This window comes from Anolis carolinensis, chromosome 2, assembly GCF_035594765.1.
Source record: "Anolis carolinensis isolate JA03-04 chromosome 2, rAnoCar3.1.pri, whole genome shotgun sequence".
Lineage (NCBI taxonomy): Eukaryota > Metazoa > Chordata > Lepidosauria > Squamata > Dactyloidae > Anolis > Anolis carolinensis.
In genome coordinates this window covers 9,768,036-9,788,987 of record NC_085842.1, presented here as the reverse complement: position 1 = coordinate 9,788,987, position 20,952 = coordinate 9,768,036, and the positions used below count along the sequence as shown (strand labels likewise).

Genomic DNA, 20,952 nt, shown 5'->3' with positions numbered 1-20,952 from the left:
GGCACTTTATCGCTGTTACTTATTTCCATTAAACAGCACTTTATGAAACCTGTCCCCGCTGGTTTGCTTTTAATTACTCTGATTTTATCTGCTTGGATTTTAATGTATTGTCCATATTTTATTTTGTGTATCGTTGGAATGTTTTAAGTTTCTGTCAAATATGTTGTGTTGTTGTTTCGGGCTTGTTCCTGTTGTGAGCCACGCCGAGTCCCTTCGGGGAGATGGGGCGGGATATAAAAATAAAGTTGTTTATTATTATTATTATTATTATTATTATTATTATTATTATTATTATTATTATTATAGCTGGAACAACAGAAGCCTCCAATTAAGTTGGGAGATACCACAGAAGAGATCTGGGGCCAGAAGAAGAGGCCAAACCAAATCTCTTCAAAAAGAGCTGGAATATACAAGGAGACACAGGTTGTTCAGACCTCTGAAGCAAATGCTGAATGCCGCACAGGAAACAAAGGCCAAGAAAGAGACCACAATGCCTTTAAACAAGAATGAGCGAGATTATATTCTTGAATGGTGAAAGCAGGACGTAGTGAAAGCAGATATTAAAGAAAGGAGAAGTCCAAAAAACGATGAGTAGTTGGAACTAAAAACGCTGATCGGAAGATAAAAAAAGAAAAAATGGGCTGAACAAGAGATCAAGAAGAATGAGATTTTAAAATGTGGTGCTTTACCAGATGATTGTTTTATATCTGTTTTAAATAGTATGGACAAACCCCTCATGTAAGAGACATTAGTTCATAGAAAGGCTGTGTAGCGGGAAAGGGGGGTGAAGGATAATGGTATCTATTAATTCGTATACGTATAACACTAACTTACTAACAAACAGATTTGACTAATAATCTTCTAAAATTCATTTGGTAATAAATACAACGAAACCACAGTTTTCTTTAAAAAGGAGCAAGTTGCCAGGAACAATCAAGAAGAACGAAAGAAATGCCATTTCCTAATGGATTCCATCACAAAAACATGGGAAAAGATTCTCAAACCCAAAAACTTGGTTTCTGCGGGAGGGACATCCTGCTGTAGCACATTTTGCTCTGGTTTTTCAATAAATTCCTCATCACCAGGTCTCAACCAATTCAATTCTCACTCCTTTGTGGCAGCCACAAAACCAAGTTTCCGGAGTAGAGCAACTCCTTTCCAAGTAAGGAATGCACAATAAAACAGGAAATAATACTTTCAAACCAGAAGCAGAACATTTTTCAAATTTTGTTATATTGTCATTTACCTTGTGTCATTTGTTACATCGTGTCATATTTTAACGTGTTAATTGGAATTGGTATATGTTCAGTCTATTTCAGTTTTAAATAGCCACAGCTCACCTGCCCACCAAGCAGGACGAAAGCAGAAATGTGAGTAGATAAATAGGTACTGCTTTCAGTGGGGAGGTAATAAAGATGCCCTTAAGGACACTGATCGGGAAGAAGCTCCTCAACATGGAAGATGAAGTGACAGCCCCCCCCTCCCCCCATGTCCAGTGTTGAGCACAGCCTCCAAGATGCCGAAAATAAGATGGGAAAAGTTGTTTTTACCTGTGTCTGCGTTGTCTGTCCTTGTTAATTGTAGAATCAGGCACTGAATGTTTGCCGTATGCGTGTTCTGTAAGCCGCTCTGAGTCCCCTTCGGGGCGAGAAGGGCGGGGTATAAATACTGAAAAGAAAAGACAAGCAATTGAACCAAGATCAAATACAAGATGATGATTGAAGAAGAAAGACAGGACTATTGGATTTCAAAATAATGGACAATAATATAGAAAACAGATCAACTTTTGGGGGGATTCTTTTTAGTAGTTTAAGCAATGGATGTCAAGATAAGAGAGATTAAAAACTGGGAGTAATGCAGTAACACGTGGAGTACAGTAGAGTCTCACTAATCCAAGCTAAACGGGCCAGCAGAAGCTTGGATAAGCGAATATCTTGGATAATAAGGACTGATCAAGGAAAAGTCTATTAAACATCAAATTGGGTTATGATTTTACAAATTAAGCACCAAAACTTCATGTTAGACAACAAATTTGACAGAAAAAGTAGTTCAATACGCAGTAATGTTATGTTGTAATTACTGTATTTACGAATTTAGCACCAAAATATCACGATATATTGGAAACATTGACTACAAAAATGGCTTGGATTATCCAGAGGCTTGGATAAGCGAGGCTTGGATTAGTGAGACTCTACTGTATTTGAGAAAGTACGAAGCAGTGATCCAAGGCGGATTTATCCTTACGGACTCGTTTGCTCAGGGCTGATGGTTTTGTTCTGGTCCAGCCTGGTCTGCAACTTTATTAATAGGAATTTTGCACAAAGCTTTCCAATTACCGATAGAAGGCTAATTGGCCAGTAATTGGAAGGATCGGGAGGGTCGCCTTTTCTGTAGATTGGAACTATAATGGCAAATTGCCAGTGGTTTGGTAGGATGCCCGTGTTGTTAATGATGGTGAAGACTGCCACCAAGAAGAGGGTCCACCACTCAGGATCCGATGTCAGAATCTCCGGGATAATTAACTCCGATCCAACTGCTTTTCCATTTTTTAGACCAACGATCAGATCTGCTCCTTCCCTACTGAAACAGGGGGCCAGTCGGTCAATTCAGGAGAATCTATCGCTTTTTTTTCGTGTCAGGAGCAACCGGAGTTGCTTCCGGAGTGAGAGAATTGGCCGTCTGCAAGGACGTTGCCCAGGGGACGTTGCCCGGATGTTTTGATGTTTTACCATCCTTGTGGGAGGGAAGCTTCTCTCATGTCCCCACATGGAGCTGGAGCTGAGAGAGGGAGCTCACCCGCGCTCTCCCCGGGTGGGATCTGAACCTGGCAGCCTTCAGGTCAGCAGCCCAACCTTCAAGCCACGAGGCTTTTATCCCCTAGGCTACTGGAGGCTCCAAAATCTACCCCTGAGCTCTGGGTTTCTAACTCATCCGCCCGAAAGAGGTTGGAAAAAATGACTATATCCGTTTGAGGGAGAGACTTATTTATTTATTTATTTTCTTGCTACATTTATATGCCGCTCTTCTCACCCCGAAGGGGACTCAGAGCGGCTTACAATTCAAATGTACATACAATATATTATTAGCATAGCACAATATAAGCCATTAAATTACTATATTGTACTATATAATTTCATGGTAATATTATTAGTAATATTACATTTAATATATAATATATAATTAATATTATAGTATATTATTAATTAGTATAATATTGTATTACATTATAATATTATCATCAATATTATAAGTACATACAATATATTGTATATTTATAAATTATTGTATATTATATATATGTATATAAAATTAGCACAGCATGTTGCTATGGCACAGGAGACGAGATGGAACTGCCTCCCTGGCTCTTCCCGTTGCTCTAAATTTACATCATTATCCAACGTTCTGGATTATCCAACGCATTTTTGTCGTCAATGTTTTCAATACATCGTGATATTTTGGTGCTAAATTCGTAAATACAGTAATTACTACATAGCATTACTGCGTATTGAACTACTTTTTCTGTCAAATTTGTTGTCTAACATGATGTTTTGGTGCTTCATTTGTAAAATCATAACCTCATTTGATGTTTAATAGGCTTTTCCTTAGTGCCTCCTTATTATCCAACATATTCGCTTATCCAACATTCTGCCGGCCCGTTTCTGTTGGATAAGTGAGACTCTGCTGTATATCCGTTTGAGGGAGAGACGTATTTACATCATTGAGGGCGGCTGACAACAAGGGCACCATCTGACGCCTTGAATGCCTATAAAAACAAAGCCACATTGAATTGAAGACTGAGGGTGAAGGTTGGGCTTGAACTGCTCTGTCCATTGGCCAAGAACCAAAACTGCTCGTGGTTGTTTGTTGGGATATTTATACCCCGCTTGATCTCCCCAAAAGGGACTCAAAGCAGCTTGGCATGAAAGCCTCAGGATACCATTGAAAATGCGTAACAAGACAAACATGAAAACAGCCTTCTTCAGGGGCAGCCCCACCAAGAGCGCGTCACAGTCTTCTGGAGGGGGGGGGGAGGGGGAGAGAGAGAGGACGCATGCGCAGAGGAGAGAGCAGGCCGCAGAGTCACGGGACAGACAGACAGACAGACAGACAGACAGGCCGCTCCCTCCCAAAGGCCGAGAAGAAGGAAGGAAGGGAGGCCTGAGGGCAGAGGGGGAGCCCCCCATCCCTCCCCCACTCACCTCCTCCTCTCTCTCTCTCTCTCTCTCTCGCTCTCTCTTCCTCCTCCTCCTCCTCTTTCCTTCCTTCCTTCCTTCCCTCGAAGGCGCTGACAGGAAAGAGCGCCGCCCGGCCCCGCCCACCCGGAGTCTTCCCGCCTCTCGCTGCACTTCCGCCCTCAAGAAACATGGCGGCCGCGGGCAAGATTCCCACAGAGGGGCGGGGCCCGAGAGAAGCGGAGAGGCAGGCGGACAGACACGCCCCTTGTTCCTTTCCTCCCAACGCCCAATGAGAATCCGCCTTCCTCTCTGGCGACATCGGTCTCCGGGCAGGAACGCCTCCGCCCCGCCCTTCTGCCGTAAACGGTCACTCCAGGAATCGGCCAATGGGAATCGTCCTCGTCTCTCCGCGTCACCCGTCTCCAGGCAGACTCGCCCTGGGCCGGACTCTCCTGGCCCGCTCCTCATCGCAGGCAGGCTGCCCGAGGAAGCGCCGGGTGAAGCGGGGAAGGGGGGGCCAGGCCAAGGAGCGGGAGGCGCCTCTGCGTGGAGATGGAGATGGAGGTGGAGATGGGGGGGGGGGGGCAGGAAGGCCGGGCCAGGAAGGGAGGCCGGAAGGGAGGCCTTGAGGCGAAGGGCCAGGCAGGCCAAGGCCGGAGGGGGGCGCGGGGGAGACTCGGGGACCCACTCAGCCCCCCCCCCCCCCCGAACACGCACACGCACACTCACCCCTCCTCCTCCTCCTCCTCCTCCTCCTCCTCCGCTTCCTCCTTCCTCTCCCTCCCGCGCTCGCTCTGACAGGAAAAGGCGCCTCTCGTCCTGAGTCTCTCTAGGAAGACGCCTCCCTCCTCGGTGGACTTCCGCCCGGGCTCAACATGGCAGCCGCGGGCACGATGCCCAGAGAGGGGCGGGGCTTCTCGGCCGTCGAACGGAGCTCTAGACAGAGAGAGACGCTCCTCCTTTCTTTTCTTCCCAACGCCCAGGGTCCGCCAATGGGAATCCGCCTCCCTCCCTGACGTCATCCGTCTCCGGGCAGAATCTCCCCGGGGGGGCGGGGGGGGGGGCGGGGGGGGGGGAGAGAGGCCTGGCCTTGGTTTTGCCTTCACGTCCCTCTCTTCAGCCCAGGCCCCGGGATGAGAGACATGGCCTCGGGGTTGGGGAGATCCACAGGGCCTCGGAGACAGAAGCGAACGCCCTCTTCTCCTCAGGACCTTCTGGCCTTCCCAGGAGATCCGGCCTCCTTCCCGCCTCCTCTTCCCGTTCTTTGCAGGCATTTCATCTCATCATCACGACTGCCAGATGGATCCCAAATAGCAGCTCCATTGGTTAGTCAATTAGGATTGTGGGGGTGAGAATTCACTATGTTACATTTTCATCCTTTCTTCTTTCAACACTACACAAATATGTGTTTCTATATATGTGTCGCTCTAAAATATCTAATTAACGAGGCTTGCCACCTTCTATATTCTCATCAAAGAGTGTTGATAGGGCAATTATTCAAAGTCTCTTGAATAAAGAGTTCAGAAATAGTACAAAATGTAACTGTATACTATTAATAATATTTTACTCAACAGATCCTGCCGTGGTCATCTTCCTTTATTTACAGTATTTCTATTCCGCCCTTCTTTCTCACCCCGAAGGGGACTCAGGGCGGATTACAATGAACACATATATGGCAAACATTCAATGCCAACAGACAAACAACATTCAGTTTTAGACAGACACAGAGGCATTTTTTAACATCTTTCCAGCTTCACGATTTCCGGCCACAAGGGGAGCTGTTGCTTCACCGTCCATTGGTGGCTGTTCTTCCTCTTCTTTTCCTCGTGAGCAGTTTTATGGTGTTGTAGATTAGTTAAATTAGCCTCCCGGATAAAGAGTCCCTAAATTTTCCCTACTTGACAGATGCAACTGTCTTTCGGGGCTGCTAGGTCAACAGCAAGCCGGGCCTATTTTTTTTTTTTTTTATGGTCGGAGGCTTAACCCGACCCGGGCTTCGGACTCATGGCCTCTCGGTCAGTAGTGATTTATAGCAGCTGGTTACTAGCCAGCTGCGCCACAGCCCGGCCCCTTTGCTTCTTTGTGAATTCAATGAAGGGCTTCCATTCTTCTTGGAAGTCTCTGTGTATTTGTTTGTTGTGCAGCTGAAGTTAGTTTGTCCTTTTTGGCCATTTCAAAACCTTTTGTCATCCAGTTTTCTGGTGTTGGCATGTCTTGTTGTTTCCATAGTTTTGCATTTTCTGTTCTTTGTTGTCATATAAAGAAAGAGTCTTTCTTGATGTTTCCTAGTAGAAAAAGTTCTAGTTTTAATGGGATTTTGTACTCTAGAATAGTTTCCATGTCTCTGTGGATTTTTATTCAGAATTCGTTAGCTTTTGGACAAGTCCCAACATATCATATATCTCTGTGTGTGTGTGTGTGTTTGAGAGTTTTTCTGGAGTTATGTACCATCTATGTATCATTTTGTAGAAATTTTATTTAATTGTTTGACTCCTTGTAAATTTTAGTCATTTTTACCAGAGCTCTTCCCATTCTCATGGACTTATTGCCCAGCCTAGACTTTTCACCCACTGACTCATAGGTTCTTTTATTTCTCCATCAATTGTAAAATCTTTCAGAAGAAATTGATGCAGCTTCCCAGTTGGCTTGTTTTTTTGTCTGTAGCAGTTGGTTCCGCTGATTCTCCGATTCTTGTCTACCCATTTTGTTGTCTAGACGGAGTCTCTGTTGGAGTCAGTTATATAATGAAACCATGTTATTGTTGAGTCTTCTTTATGTTTATTTATTACAAACGAACAAAATTACAATATTACAACATTTCTACCACGCCCTTCTCACCCATCAAGGGGACTCAGGGTGGCTTACAGCATAAAAAACATATATCAAATAATTACAGTCACATTTCAAAATTCCATTTAAATTAAGTTACATTCAGACCTTCATAAATATACATTTAAATAAAAATTCAAGGTGCATTTCAAGTACAAACCGGGTCTGTCATTATACCTTGGATCATATAGTTGCCATTTCTGCTGCTACTATTGCTCAAAAGCCTGGTCCCACAACCTTTCTGCCTTTCTTTCACAGAGGAAATGTGATTTTGGACTGAGAATCTCGGTGTAGAGCCTGTGGAGGGATTTCTTTCCCTCGAAAGAAAGAAGAGGGAGGAAAAACATCTTGGATACAGTTGGGTTCTTCACCAGGGTGGTTCCAACATGGAGAGACCCAACTCACATGGACCTGAAGCAGGACCTGGGGGCAGTGGGGAATCCTGGGAAAGAACCAGACATGAGTCCCTGAGTGTGGACCTTGACAGCTCGGACACACAGCGCCAGCGCTTCAGGCAGTCCTCCTACCAAGAGGGTGAAGGACCCAGAGGGGTTTGCAGTCGTCTCCACGATCTGTGCCGCCAGTGGCTGAAGCCAGAGCAGCACACCAAGGCCGAGGTGCTGGACCTGGTGACCCTGGAGCAGTTCCTGAGCATCCTGCCCCCAGAGATGGGGAGCTGGGTCCGAGAGTGTGGGGCAGAGACCTGTTCCCAGGCGGTGGCCCTGGCGGAAGGCTTCCTCCTGAGTCGGGCCGAGGACAAGGAGCAGGAAGGACAGGTGAGAGCATTCCCTCTGGGTTTCACTAACCTGGGGACTGATGGACAGGTTAAACGTACATCCTGCCTTTCTTCCAAGATGGGACCGATGTGGGGGATAAGCAAGGCCCTGCTCCCTCGGCCTCTTTCCCCACCTGCTCTGCCCCTCCATCTCTACCATCAGCTTGGTTGATGCTCTGCTCAAGATAGAACATAGACAATGATGGGAGGGGGAGGGGGGCATTGGTTCCAAACTAGGTTCCCATCTCAGAGTTATTCTTTCAAGAAAGGTCTATGGATCTGTGATATTTCTGAACTTTTCCCAAACTCCTTCTGGAATGCTCTGTGCTCTTCCAGGCCCCTAATAATAACTCCATGGAAGTCCCTGCACCAGAGGAATCTCCACCAGACACCATCCAGAGTCTCAGGCAGAAGGAGCTGAAGCGGGAAGGAGACGGGGTGCCGCCTTGCAGGGTGAGAAGGAACTCTTCTGGGAGTTTTGGGGTTTTGTGCTTCAGGGGGATGATAAATAAATTAAATTATTGTTGGACTTGTTGTTGTTGTTATATGTACGTATTGGGTTGCTAACAGTGTGATTTCAGTTTGATTTGTAGTTTTCTTTCTTGTGATAGGGCTGAAAATGGAGCCTTCAGTGTCTTCCCAGGTGGGACCCTAAGCTGAGCTGAGCCCTGAAACTGAGCTGGAAGACAAACAGACGGCAAAGAATCACTTTAGTCAATTGAAACACCAAGCCCAGTGCTAGTTTCAGTTGAACATTCTCACAGCAGGGCTTGCGAGATAAAGTCCTAAACCCTCACATTGTACGTCTTCTTGGGCTGTTGAATGCGCCTGTGTTCTTAGGGCCGTTTCCTCATCGGTCTCTTTATAGGACTGCAATGGTCACCTCTGAGGCCTGTTTCTGTGACCAGCTTTCCACCCCTTGCTCTCTCTCCAGGGTCTGGAATGATGCTGTTGCCGAATCCTCAGTCGTTTCTCCCCCTTTGCGATGGAGTGGGACTGAGTCAGGTAAGCAGGAGGATTCCTGGGAGAGGAGGACTGGGCCTGCCGGGATGTCTTTGGTTAATTGTCAAATATCTGTTAAAACAGACAAGGTCGAATGTGTTTCCTTAGAAGTGAAGTACTGAAGGCACAATTACAAGGAGGAAAAAAATGAAGAGAAAACTAAATAGATGCCTCACCCTCACTCATCGCCCGGACTTGCAGCGCTGTATTACCCGCCCTGCCCTTGCAACTGTTCCTGCGCTAGCCCTTGCCCGTCCTCTTCGATCTGAACATGCCCACTGTTCTCGGCTACTGGTTGATGGTGGTTGTTGTTCTTATGTTGTTACAATACTTGTTTTTTGGTTTTATTGTTTTAATGATTGAAATGCAATTGTATATTAATTGTGCTATATTTTATTCTGTTTTTGCTGGGCATAGTCCCCACGTAAGTCATCCCGAGTCCCTTCGGGGAGATGGTGGCGGGATATAAGAACAAACTTATTATTATCTATACACATGATAAAAGTGAAAATCTGTATGTGTGTGTATGTGGCAGGGGTGTCAATTTACACAGACCGGCTCCCACTTCCACAAATAGCTATAGCTCCCACTATGCAGGAAAAACCAGTGGCCCTCCCTCCAATGACACTGTAGGTTATAGCGAGCGCCGTGAAAATGCCCAAGCGCCCTGCCAATGTCCTCCACAAACACCATCCTGCCCACCACCCAAGGGAAGGCTTTCATACAAAGACAATTTCCTCCTAGATCTTCTGTTTTTCTTCCACCAGGCACACCAGTGTTTCTGACTCTCTCCATTGATGTGGAATTTGCATGACCTCGCCCACTGCCTCTCCCATAACCCTTTCCTACTCTTTTCCACAGCAAACTCTTTTCCTACTCTTTTCTCACACAGCAAACAGGAATTGATCAGCAACTGAACATATTAGAGAGAGGTTTTGGGAGAATTCAGCATCATTTATAGGACTTGTAGGGACTGGGATGTATAGTCCACCTGCAATCTAAGAGCACTCTGAGCTCCACCAATGATGGACCTGGAACCAACGTGGCACACAGGACCCCCAAGACCAACTGAACATACTGCAGGGGTTTGAGGGAATAGACCTTGATTTGGGGAGTTACAGTTCACCCTTATCCAGAGAGCACAGAACTCAGCCGACATTGGACCTGGACCAAAATTGACACACAGACACAATACTGGCAGGGTTTGGGGGGGATTGACTTTGCAATATGGGAGTCATGGTTCACGTGCATCCAGAGAGCACTAAACCCACCCGACTACAGTTCTCGACCAAACATGGCCCACAAACCCAACATGGCCGACTGAATACTGACAGGGTTTGGGGTGACTGCCATTTGCATATGGGAGTTGTAGTTCACCCTTAGCCAGAGAGCCTTGAACCCAGTCGACAAATAACCCAGCCAACAAATGCTTTTTTCAACTCACCTGGGCACCACTGGGTCTCCAAGCTTTTTACTCCAATGTTTACAGCTTGGCCATAATGCCAGTAATGTACCACCACGGGCAGAGAATCACAGCTTGATTGAGTCCGAGTTGATGTTTTTATATGTACATGTGTTTTACTTAGTTGCATTTTATATGGTGTTTACTTTTTAGGCACTTTGTGCCGTCTGTACGTTGCTCCAAGTCCCTTCAGGGAGATGGTGGCGGGAAAGAAGAATGAAGTTATGGTTGTTGTTGTTGTTGTTGTTATTATCAGTTCCACATTCCACCCCATGACGGAAGGTGCAGAAGTCATCGCAACAGTGTCTGCAGTGCGACATTAATTACCAACAAACTGGACAGGGGTTTTGGGGGGAATTGACCTTGATTTGGGGAGTTGTAGTTCTCTACATCCAAAAACCACTGTGAACCCAGCCTACGATGGCACACAGACCCAACCTATCCAACTTTAAATACTGATGGCAGTTTGGGGTGACTGACCTAGGAATCCGGGATTTGTAGTTCACTCACATCCAGAGAACACTGAACCCAGCCGGCAATGGATCCAGACCAAAATTGGTGCACAGGCCCAACGTGACTATCTTTTAAAACTGGCAGGCTTTGGGGAGGACTGACCCCCAATTTTGGGAATTGTAGTTCACCCATATCATGAATTTCCCATCTGGAGCATACATAGAAAAGGAAAGGAAAGGCAGGCTTTTTCTAATAAGTAGCACCACAAATGTCCTAACCCAGGCATCGCCAGGTACCTAAGCTAGTCTCTATACCTATGTCTTCTTCTTCTTCTTCTATATCCATAATAAAAGTGAAATTATGAAATAATAATACATTAAAACTTTGTTTTTATACCACATCTGTCTCCGCAGGGGGACTCAGAGCGGTTCTATGTGTATGTCTCCCACTTCCACAGACAGGCTCCCATTTTCACGCACACCCACAACCTCCCTCCCTCTCATGGCATTGCAGACTAGAGAGAGTGCCGTGAACCACGTCCTCCACAAACACCATTCTGCCCACCATCCAAGGGAATGCTTTTCTATGGGGACAATTTCACCCTAGATTTTATCTGTTCCCTCCACCACAGACACCTCAGTGTTTCTTACTCTTTCCATTGCTGTGGAATGTGCACGATCCCAGCCACTGCCTCTTCCATAACCCTTCCCTAAACAGACCAGAACTGATCAGCTGACTCCATACAACAGGTCTTGGCACACCAACCTGACATGCCTAATCTGGAATACCAGTGGGTGTGGAGGGGACTGGCCTTAGAGGTTGGGAGTTATGGTTCACCCACAGTGCTCTCTCAGTGGGGGTTCTGTGACCCCACCGACAGATCTGGACCAAACATGACACACAGACCCCACATGCCATGGAGGGATTTTAGGGGGGGGGCTGATACATCATGGTAGAAGTTGTACTTCACCCCTCATCTAGGGAGCACTCTGAATCCCACCAGTAACAGATCTGGACCTAACCTGGCACCAGGGTGGGAGTTGTAGTTCACCCTGCATCCAGAGAGCACTGTGAACCCAACCCATGACCGTTCTAGACCAAACCTGGCACACATACCCAGCATGGCCAACTTTGAATACTGATTGGGTTTGGGTGGAGGGAACTGACCCATGATTTTGGGAACTGTAGTTCACCCTCATAGAATCATAGAATCATAGAAATGGAAGTCCAGTCCAACCCCATTCTGCCAAGAAGCAGGAAAATGACATTCAAAGCACCCCCAACAGATGGCCATCCAGCCTCTGCTTAAAAGCCTCCAAAGGAGCCTCCCCCACACTCTGGGGCAGTGAGTTCCACAGCTCTCATAGTTCAGAAGGTCTTCCTGATGTTCAGGTGAAATCTCCTTTCCTGCAGTTTGAAGCCATTGTTCTGCGTCCTAGTCTGCAGGGCAGTAGAAAGCAATCTTGCTCCCTCCTCCCAATGACTTCCCCTCACATATTGGTACATGGCTATCATGTCTCCTCTTAGCCTTCTCTTCTGCAGGCTAAACTTACATAGCTCTTTAAGCCGCTCCTCATAGGGCTTGTTCTGCAGACATTTAATCATTTTAGTTGCCCTCCTCTGGACGCTTTCCAGCTTGTCAACATCTCCCTTCAATTGCAGTGCCCAGAATTGGACCCAGTGTGATTCCAGGTGTGGTCTGACCAAGGCAGAAGAGAGGGGAGCAGGACTTCCCTGGATCTAGACGCTATTCCCCTATTGATGCAGGACAGAATCCCATTGGCTTTTTTAGCTGCCACATCACATTGTTGGCTCAGTTTAACTTGTTGTCCACGAGGACTCCAAGGTCTTTTTCACACGTACTGCTGTCGAGCCAGGCGTCCCCCATTCTGTATCTATGCATTCCATTTTTTCTGCCTAATTTCTTGCATTTGTCCCTGTTGAACTTCATTTTGTTAGTTTTGGGCCATCTCTCTAATCTGTTAAGATCGTTTTGAATTCTGCTCCTGTCTTCTGGAGTGTTGGCTATTCCTCCCAGTTTTGTGTCGTCTGCAGACTTGATGATCGTGCCTTCTAACCCTTCGTCTAAGTTGTTAATAAAGATGTTAAACAGAACCAGGCCTAGGACAGAGCCCTGCGGCACTCCACTCGTCACTTCTTTCCATAATGAAGATGACACATTGGTGAGCACCCTCTGGGTTCGTTCGCTTAGCCAATTACAGATCGACCTAACCGTAGTTTTGTCTAGCCCACATTTTACTACAGTAGAGTCTCACTTATCCAACACTCGCTTATCCAACCTTCTGGATTATCCAACGCATTTTTGTAGTCAATGTTTTCAACGTATCATGATATTTTGGTGCTAAATTCATAAATACAGTAATTACTATATAGCATTACTGCGAATTGAATTACTTTTTCTGTCAAATTTGTTGTATAACATGATGTTTTGGTGCTTAATTTGTAAAATCATAACCTAATTTGATGTGTAATAGGCTTTTCCTTAATCCCTCCTTATTATCCAACATATTCGCTTATCCAACGTTCTGCCAGCCCGTTTATGTTGGATAAGTGAGACTCTACTGTAGCTTGTTTGCCAGAAGGTCGTGGGGGACTTTGTCGAAGGCCTTACTGAAATCCAGGTAGGCTACATCCATGGCATTCCAGCTTGTAACTCTATCGAAAAAAGAGATCAAATTAATCTGGCATGATTTGTTTTTGATAAATCCGTGTTGACTATTAGCAATGACAGCATTTGTTTCTAAATGTTCACAGACCACTTCCTTAGCGATCTTTTCCAGGATCTTGCCTGGTATCAACGTGAGGCTGACCGGTCGGTAATTGTTTGGGTTGTTCTTTTTTCCCTTCTTGAAGACAGGGATCACATTCGCCCTCCTCCAATCTGCTGGGACTTCTCCTGTTCTCCAAGAACTCTCGAAGATAATTGCCAGTGGTTCTGAAATAACTTCCGCTAATTCCTTCAATACTCTTGGATGTAGCTGATCTGGCCCTGGGGACTTGAATTCGTTTAGAGAGGCCAGGTGTTCCTGGACAACTTGTTTCCCTATTTGGGGTTGGATTTCCCCCAATCCTTCGTCCATTCCATGTTGCTGAGGTTGAAGATGGCTTTCTTTTTGTGAGAAGACTGAGGCAAAGAAGGCATTAAGCAGTTCTGCCTTTTCCCTGTCCCCTGTCACCATCACCCCATCTTCTCCTCACAGTGGCCCTATTGCCTCCTTGTTCTTCCTTTTTCTACCAACGTAAGCAAAAAAGCCTTTTTTTTGTTGTTTTTTATGTCCCTGGCAAGTCTGAGCTCATTTTGCGCTTTAGCCTTGCGAACCTTTTCCCTACAGGAGTTGGCTATACGTTTGAATTCTTCTTTGGTGATTTCTCCCCTTTTCCACTTCTTGTGCATGTCTCTTTTGAGTCTTAGCCCAGTTAGAAGTTCTTTAGACATCCATTCTGGCTTCTTCGCACTTGTTTTATTTTTTTTCTTTGTTGGCACTGTTTGCATTTGCGCCTTGAGTATTTCACTTTTTAAAAACTCTCATCCATCCTTAACTCCCTTGTCTTTTAATATTGGCGTCCATGGAATGCCGCTCAGTAATTCCTTCATTTTTTGGAAGTCCAGAATGCGTGTTTGACTTGTCTTAGTTTCAGCCTTCCCTTGTATGGCAAACTGCAGGAGCACATGGTCACTTGCCCCTAAGGATCCAACCACTTCAACTGTATTGATCAGGTCTTCCACATTTGTTAAGATTAGATCAAGAGTAGCCGATCCCCTTGTTGCCTCTTCTACCTTCTGGACCATAAAATTGTCTGCAACGCAAGTGAGGCAATGTGAATCAGTTGCTTTGTATTTTAGTCTCCAGAGCAGCAGGAAAAACTATCAATTTCTTTTCAAAGGGACATCCTTCCAAATATTGGCTCTCTTGTTCCCTTGGCCTTTTTTCCCCTCTGAACTAAACACACCCATCACCCTCGGCCATTCCCTAGAGCCCTTCTCTGGAGACATTCTAGCATCTCAAAATCTTGCTTGAATTGTGCTGCCCAGAACTGGACACAAGGTTATTCCAGGTCAGGTCTGATCAAAGCGTAGAAGAGAGTCGACTAAAACTTACCCAGATCTAGACATCACCCTCCCGTTGGTACAGCCTAAAATCACACTGGCTTTTCAAAGCTGCTGTATCACACTCGTTTTTAAAAAACAATATTTATTCAAAGACTAAAGAAGAAAAACAAATCAAAGCATGTTTACACAAATTACAATTTTGGTATTTAAAAACAATATTTTATACAAATAATAATTTTGGTACATTTTTTTAAAAAAGGACTATTTAACAAATATAAAGGGAACAAGGACACACACCTTGCACAATAAGAACAAAACTAACTGACATCAAACGCTAATTTACAAAACTCACTCACTATATGATTTGTATCTCTATTTACTCTTATTTCCTTTCAGTGCGGTTCTATACTTCATGAATGTAGTTAATATGTCCATCTCAACGGATTCATGAATCTTCATCAGTCGTTGTAGTCATTTTTTGTCTTCCATTCTCTGCAGTTGGGGAGGGATACTGTGTGTCCTAATGGACCCTTTGCCAAAGGTGGGGATTGAACAGTCTCATATCCAGAAAGGGTTTCACTCTACACAGGGATAAGTACACACAAAGCAAGGCTGATGGTCTCATGTTCCAGGGCTCTCTCGGTATAAAGTCTGAGGTTTATTAAACAAACACAAGACAAGCCAAGACCATATTATTTTATAGGAAAACTAAAGTCTTCAGTCCAGCTAAAACAGTGGTTCCCAACCTGGGGCCCATGGACCACCAGTGGTCCGCAAGAACTAAAATAGGGTTCACAGCCTCACAGTTACTATACCATTACAATGAGAGTGACTGGTCTCGCGAAACCCTCTTATAGTCCTGAGGATTATTAAATATGGTTTTCTGTGGGCGAGCAGATGACGACTAACTGGATGGCATATCAGGAATGAGAGCTGACGTGGTCTATCCAATGCAATTTTCTGAATCATCACTCCAAATAACCAAACCAAATCTAAAGTTGACCAAAAACTGATTTATAACCCTTCTGGTACTAATTTTGGAGAGTGGTCCCTTGTCAAATGATCCCTAGTTAAAAAAAGTTTGGGAACCACTGAGCTAAAATAATTGGAGCAACACAGTTGAAGGAACAATGAATACAAGTGCAGGTCAAGAGTCCAATTATTGCGGACAAGTTGAGTACTGCAGATACAGGTCAGGAGTAAAAATTAACAAGAACCAAGGTCACAGTCCCAACAGTCACATGCCAGGAGTTCATTCAGCTGAGTTGATAAAACAACAACCAAGAAATCAAGAGTACAAACCGAATTTAGAGTCCCAAAGTCAAGCCAGAAAGTCAGGGATACAAACAAAGTCCAAGTCCATATACGAAACCTAGACGTCAGTCCAGAATTTAGAGTCAATGATTCAGGATACAACAAAGTCCAGAAAAGGGTTAAAAGTACAGGGCTAGCACCCAAAATTTCAACCAAGGGACTCAGGACAGATCACAGTACATACAGTACACATGCATGGGAAACAATTGATGCCATTGAATGCAGAAGAGCCAAGAAATAAGGCAGGAGTATGAAGATACGACGTTATCTGCAACCAAAGAGCTATTCTTTTTCAGAACCCTTTAATCCAGAGATCTCTGCTGCTGCTCATTTCAGCAAACCTTCACACATCATCCTAGAAGCCTGCGATGGGTCTCTTTGCGGAGGAGGTTAGGTGAACCCCTTCCAAGCTTGCTGCCATTCTGAGTGACACCTGCTCCCAGTAGCCGTCAACCAAGGCCACACAAACTCCGATTCATGGTGGAGAGAGAGCAAGGTGCTGGCCTTCCTCTTTCCTTCCAATGTGTTTTTATAGATTCGGAAACTCAAAGGCCCGTCTCCTCTAGAGGTACATGAGTTCTGTGATGTCTACTGTATGCTGAACTTTTTCTAAAGCTCTGTTCCTATTCCGTGCATTAAGGTGACTTCTCCTCTGTGTGGGTCCTTTGATGGGAACGTAGACTGCCACTCTGACTGAAGCTTTCTCCACATTCCATGCATTTATGTGGCTTCTCCCCTGTGTGGGTCCTTTGATGGGAACGTAGACTGACACTCTGACTGAAGCTCTTTCCACATTCTATGCATTTATATGGCTTCTCCCCTGTGTGGGTCCTTTGATGGGAACGTAGCTTGTCACTCTGACTGAAGCTCTTTCCACATTCTATGCATTTATATGGCTTCTCCCCTGTGTGGGTCCTTTGATGGGAACGTAGACTGTCACTCTGACTGAAGCTCTTTCCACATTCTATGCATTTATATGGCTTCTCCCCTGTGTGGGTCCTTTGATGGGAACGTAGACTGTCACTCTGACTGAAGCTCTTTCCACATTCTATGCATTTATATGGCTTCTCCCCTGTGTGGGTCCTTTGATGGGAACGTAGATTGCCACTGTGATTGAAGCTCTTTCCGCATTCTACGCATTTATGTGGCTTCTCCCCTGTGTGGGTCTTTTGATGGGAATGTAGACTGCCACTCTGACTGAAGCTTTCTCCACATTTCATGCATTTATGTGGCTTCTCCCCTGTGTGGGTCCTTTGATGAGAACGTAGATGTCCACTCTGACTGAAACTCTTTCCACATTCTATGCATTTATGTGGCTTCTCCCCTGTGTGGGTCTTTTGATGAGAATGTAGATGTCCACTCTGACTGAAACTCTTTCCGCATTCTACGCATTTATGTGGCTTCTCCCCTGTATGGGTCTTTTGATGGGAACGTAGACTGCCACTGTGACTGAAGCTTTCTCCACATTCCATGCATTTATGTGGCTTCTCCCCTGTGTGGGTCCTTTGATGGGAACGTAGATGTCCACTCTGACTGAAACTCTTTCCACATTCTATGCATTTATATGGCTTCTCCCCTGTGTGGGTCCTTTGATGGGAACGTAGACTGTCACTCCGACTGAAGCTTTCTCCACATTCCATGCATTTATAGGGCTTCTCCCCTGTGTGGGTCCTTTCATGTACAGTAAGAGAACTTTTCCAATCAAATTGTTTCCCACATTCCAGACACTGATGTAACTTCTCCCCTGTGTGTGATCTAGGATAGGGAGGTAGAGGACTTGCCATTCTTTTATATTTATAATTCAAATATTATGCCAGGGGTTCACAGATATAACCTCCTGAGCAGCACAGTCTTTGTATTGCTGTAGCCTTCTGCTCGCTTTCCCAAGCCTCTCTTTTTTCAGCACAATCTTATTTCCTCCTCTTAACTGCATAGGTTTGTAGCTTGAAATATATTTTTACTACTTATTTTTTCTTGTTGTCATTGCTGTGTATTTTGAAGTCCCTTTAGACTTAGAGCACTCCTTGGGCAAAGCTCTCACAACGTATTCTTTGCAGAGCTTTTTCAGAAGTTACCTGCAGACAAATGAGGGGAAAATCTCTTCAGGAGTTGAACAGAGAAAGATCTCATGGAACATGAAAAACAAGTCTCGTGCTGTAACAAACCCAGGGGAAGAGGGAAAGTGCCCATTGCCTGGTGAGAAATGCTTTAACACTTGCCTAACAACAAACTATCCCTCCTCAGGTCCAAAGGGGACGGTGCGCAAAGATACTCTGCACAAAATAAAATCCAACCCTACCGATTAAAATCCAACAATGCAGCAAAGCTGAAGGCATAACAGGCTGTGAACTGTGAACATTTATTTTTGGCGTCTTTCGCTGAATTAAATTATTCTCAATGTCTTGTAGAGATATGTGGTCAGCCTTATATAAATTAATGTAATAATGTTTTAAAGCCTGTTGAATATTGATATCATCTATTAATATTTTATCGTCATGTTGTATCTTAACAGTAAGTCCCCTTCAGGGTAGAGAAAGGCGGGGTAGAAATGTCATAAATAAATAAATACATAAATAAAGAATTGACAATTAGATTTTTGCGCTTTCTTTCCTCAACGTATATGCTAACTATTTCCTTGGTTTGTTAGCTGATTCAAAATATTTTTTTTGCATTCTTTATTTTAGTTTCCAATTCATTAACTAGTAACACAATAATTGCTTTTGTAGGAGTTTTATCTGAGTTAGAATGTTTGGATTCAAAGGATTTTTCTTTAACTCCTCTTCTTTTTTTAATATCATCTGAAATTATCTGAAAATATTTCTGTCTATTCTTTCTCATTTCAGTGTTGCATTTTATAAAGTATTCTCTAATATAAGCTGTACTGGCATCCCATACTGTTTGAATATCTGTAACTTGATTTAAATTAAGTTCCAAATATTCTTTCAGTTTTTCTTTGAAATTCTCAATTACGTCCTCCTTTTGCAGTAGTGATTCATTCAGCTGCCATCTAAGTGTTTTTAATAATAATAATAATAATAACTTTATTTTTATACCCCGCCCCATCTCCCCGAAGGGACTTGGGGCGGCTTACATGGGGCCTTGCCCGATAAAACAATCAAATATCAAACACAGCAATAAAACAGTTATCCAATAAAAACATCAATTACAGTAAAAACAATCGTTAAATCAACATAAAACATACAATATTAACACTGGAGTCTAATTCATAGAACCCAGGCAAAGCGCAACATGTGCCGAAATGGGCCGAAATGGGGAAGGGCCATTTTTTACTTTCTTTTTAATTACTAGAGTCACTGGATTATGATCTGAGATAGTTTTGGGTAGGAGTTCTGTCGTTTGAACAGGTTTTGAGTTTGGCAGATATCCATATCTTTTCCATTCTAGAGAAAGTATTTTGTCTTTCTGAAAATTGTGTACTGTATATACTCGAGTAAAAGCCGAGGCACCTAATTTAACACAAAAAACTGGGAAAAACTATTGACTCAAGTATAAGACGGGGTGGGAAATGCAGCAGGTACTGGTACATTTCAAAATAAAAATAGATAGCAATAAAATTAGATTAATGGAGGCATCAGAAGGTTAAATGTTTTTGAATATTTACATACAACTGCAATTTAATACTTTCCAACTGTGATTAAATTATTATTCTAAGCTTCTTCAATGTAAATGTGCTTATATATTCTTCCAATAATCACCATAGTTTATTTTAACTATACATTTTGGGGGAAATGCAGTGTGTATACGAATAAAGAAAAGTGGGAAAGACGAGTGCCGAGGAGAGGAAGGCGTGCGCTGCACGGGAAAGGAGGAGAGGCTTATACTTGCGTATATACAGTATATTCTTTGCATCCCCCTCCCCGAGAGTTTGTCTTTCTTTGGTGAAATCACTCCATTCCAATCTCCCAAAAGGCACCCATTTTCATAATGGAGGTCTGTTGGAAACTAGGCACGTGGGGTTTATATATCTGTGTAATGACAAGGGTGGGAGAAAGAACTCTTGTCTGCCCGAGGCAAGTGTGAATGTTGCAGCTGGCCACCTTGATTGACACTGAATTTCATTTTCAAAGCCTGCCTGCTTTCTGCCTGGGGGAATCCTTTGTTGGGAGGTGTTAGCTGACCCATTGTTTCATGCCTGCAATTCTCATTTTTTGAGTGTTGATTTTTATTTACTGATTTTAGAGTCTTTTTTCATACTGGTAGCCAGATTGTGTTCAATTTCATGGTTTTCTCCTTTCTGTTGAAATTGTCCACATGCTTGTGGATTTCAATGGCTTTTCTGTGTAGTCTGACATGGTAGTTGTCAGAGTAATCCAACATTTCTGTGTTCTCAAATAATATACTATGTTGGTTCATCAAGTGCTCGGCTTCCCCTTGGCAACATCTTTGTAGATGGCTGATTCTCCCACACCAGAAGAGACTCGGGCTCTCATCTGGCTCGTCATACCTCATAGAGCTTGTTGAGTTTAGGATCACAGTGCTCGAACCGGTTTGTAAACGGAGATGCAGACTATTTGCAGAATCGCGTCCCTGTTTACAAACCAGCTCGAGCACTGCGATCTGCGGAGGAGGCCCTGCTCTCGGTCCCACCCCCATCTCAAGCACGGCTGGTGGGAACGAGAAAGGGGGCCTTCTCCGTGCTCCTCCCCTCCTCTGGAAATCCCTCCCAAAAGAACGAAAAACTGCCCCCTCCCTCCTTGCCTTCAAACTAAAAACACATCTATGCACTCTGGCCTACTGAGAGGAGGAAGACTAATACGACTCGATATGTATCATTGTCTAGATATATTAAATCCTGTCTAGATACTGGAATTGATCTCAATTGGACACCATCTGACCATTTAATAAGGTC

The 20,952-nt window shown here is 44.3% G+C and overlaps 2 protein-coding genes and 1 long non-coding RNA gene across 3 annotated transcripts in view; 2 read left to right on the top strand and 1 right to left on the bottom strand.

Moving 5' to 3' along the window:
* The window catches only part of LOC107983763 (zinc finger protein 239-like), a 284,070-nt gene that overhangs the window by 15,716 nt on the left and 247,402 nt on the right, over positions 1–20,952 (bottom strand). The window contains exon 1 of one of the 2 annotated variants that reach the window (XM_062973091.1): positions 1,551–1,667. Coding sequence is in view for 1 of the 2 variants with exons in the window: in XM_062973092.1 (XP_062829162.1) it covers positions 16,718–17,866 (1,149 nt within the window). In the remaining variant the exon portion in view is untranslated. Of the gene's footprint in view, positions 1–1,550; positions 18,158–20,952 lie in introns of those variants that run through there. The other variant, XM_062973092.1, reaches the window with a different exon arrangement.
* Positions 1–20,952, top strand: part of LOC103282416 (zinc finger and SCAN domain-containing protein 2) — a 136,603-nt gene that overhangs the window by 73,312 nt on the left and 42,339 nt on the right.
* LOC134296978 (uncharacterized) lies at positions 8,342–9,296 on the top strand. The gene is made up of 2 exons (XR_010003741.1): positions 8,342–8,784; positions 8,890–9,296. It is a non-coding gene; the product is annotated as an uncharacterized LOC134296978 (long non-coding RNA).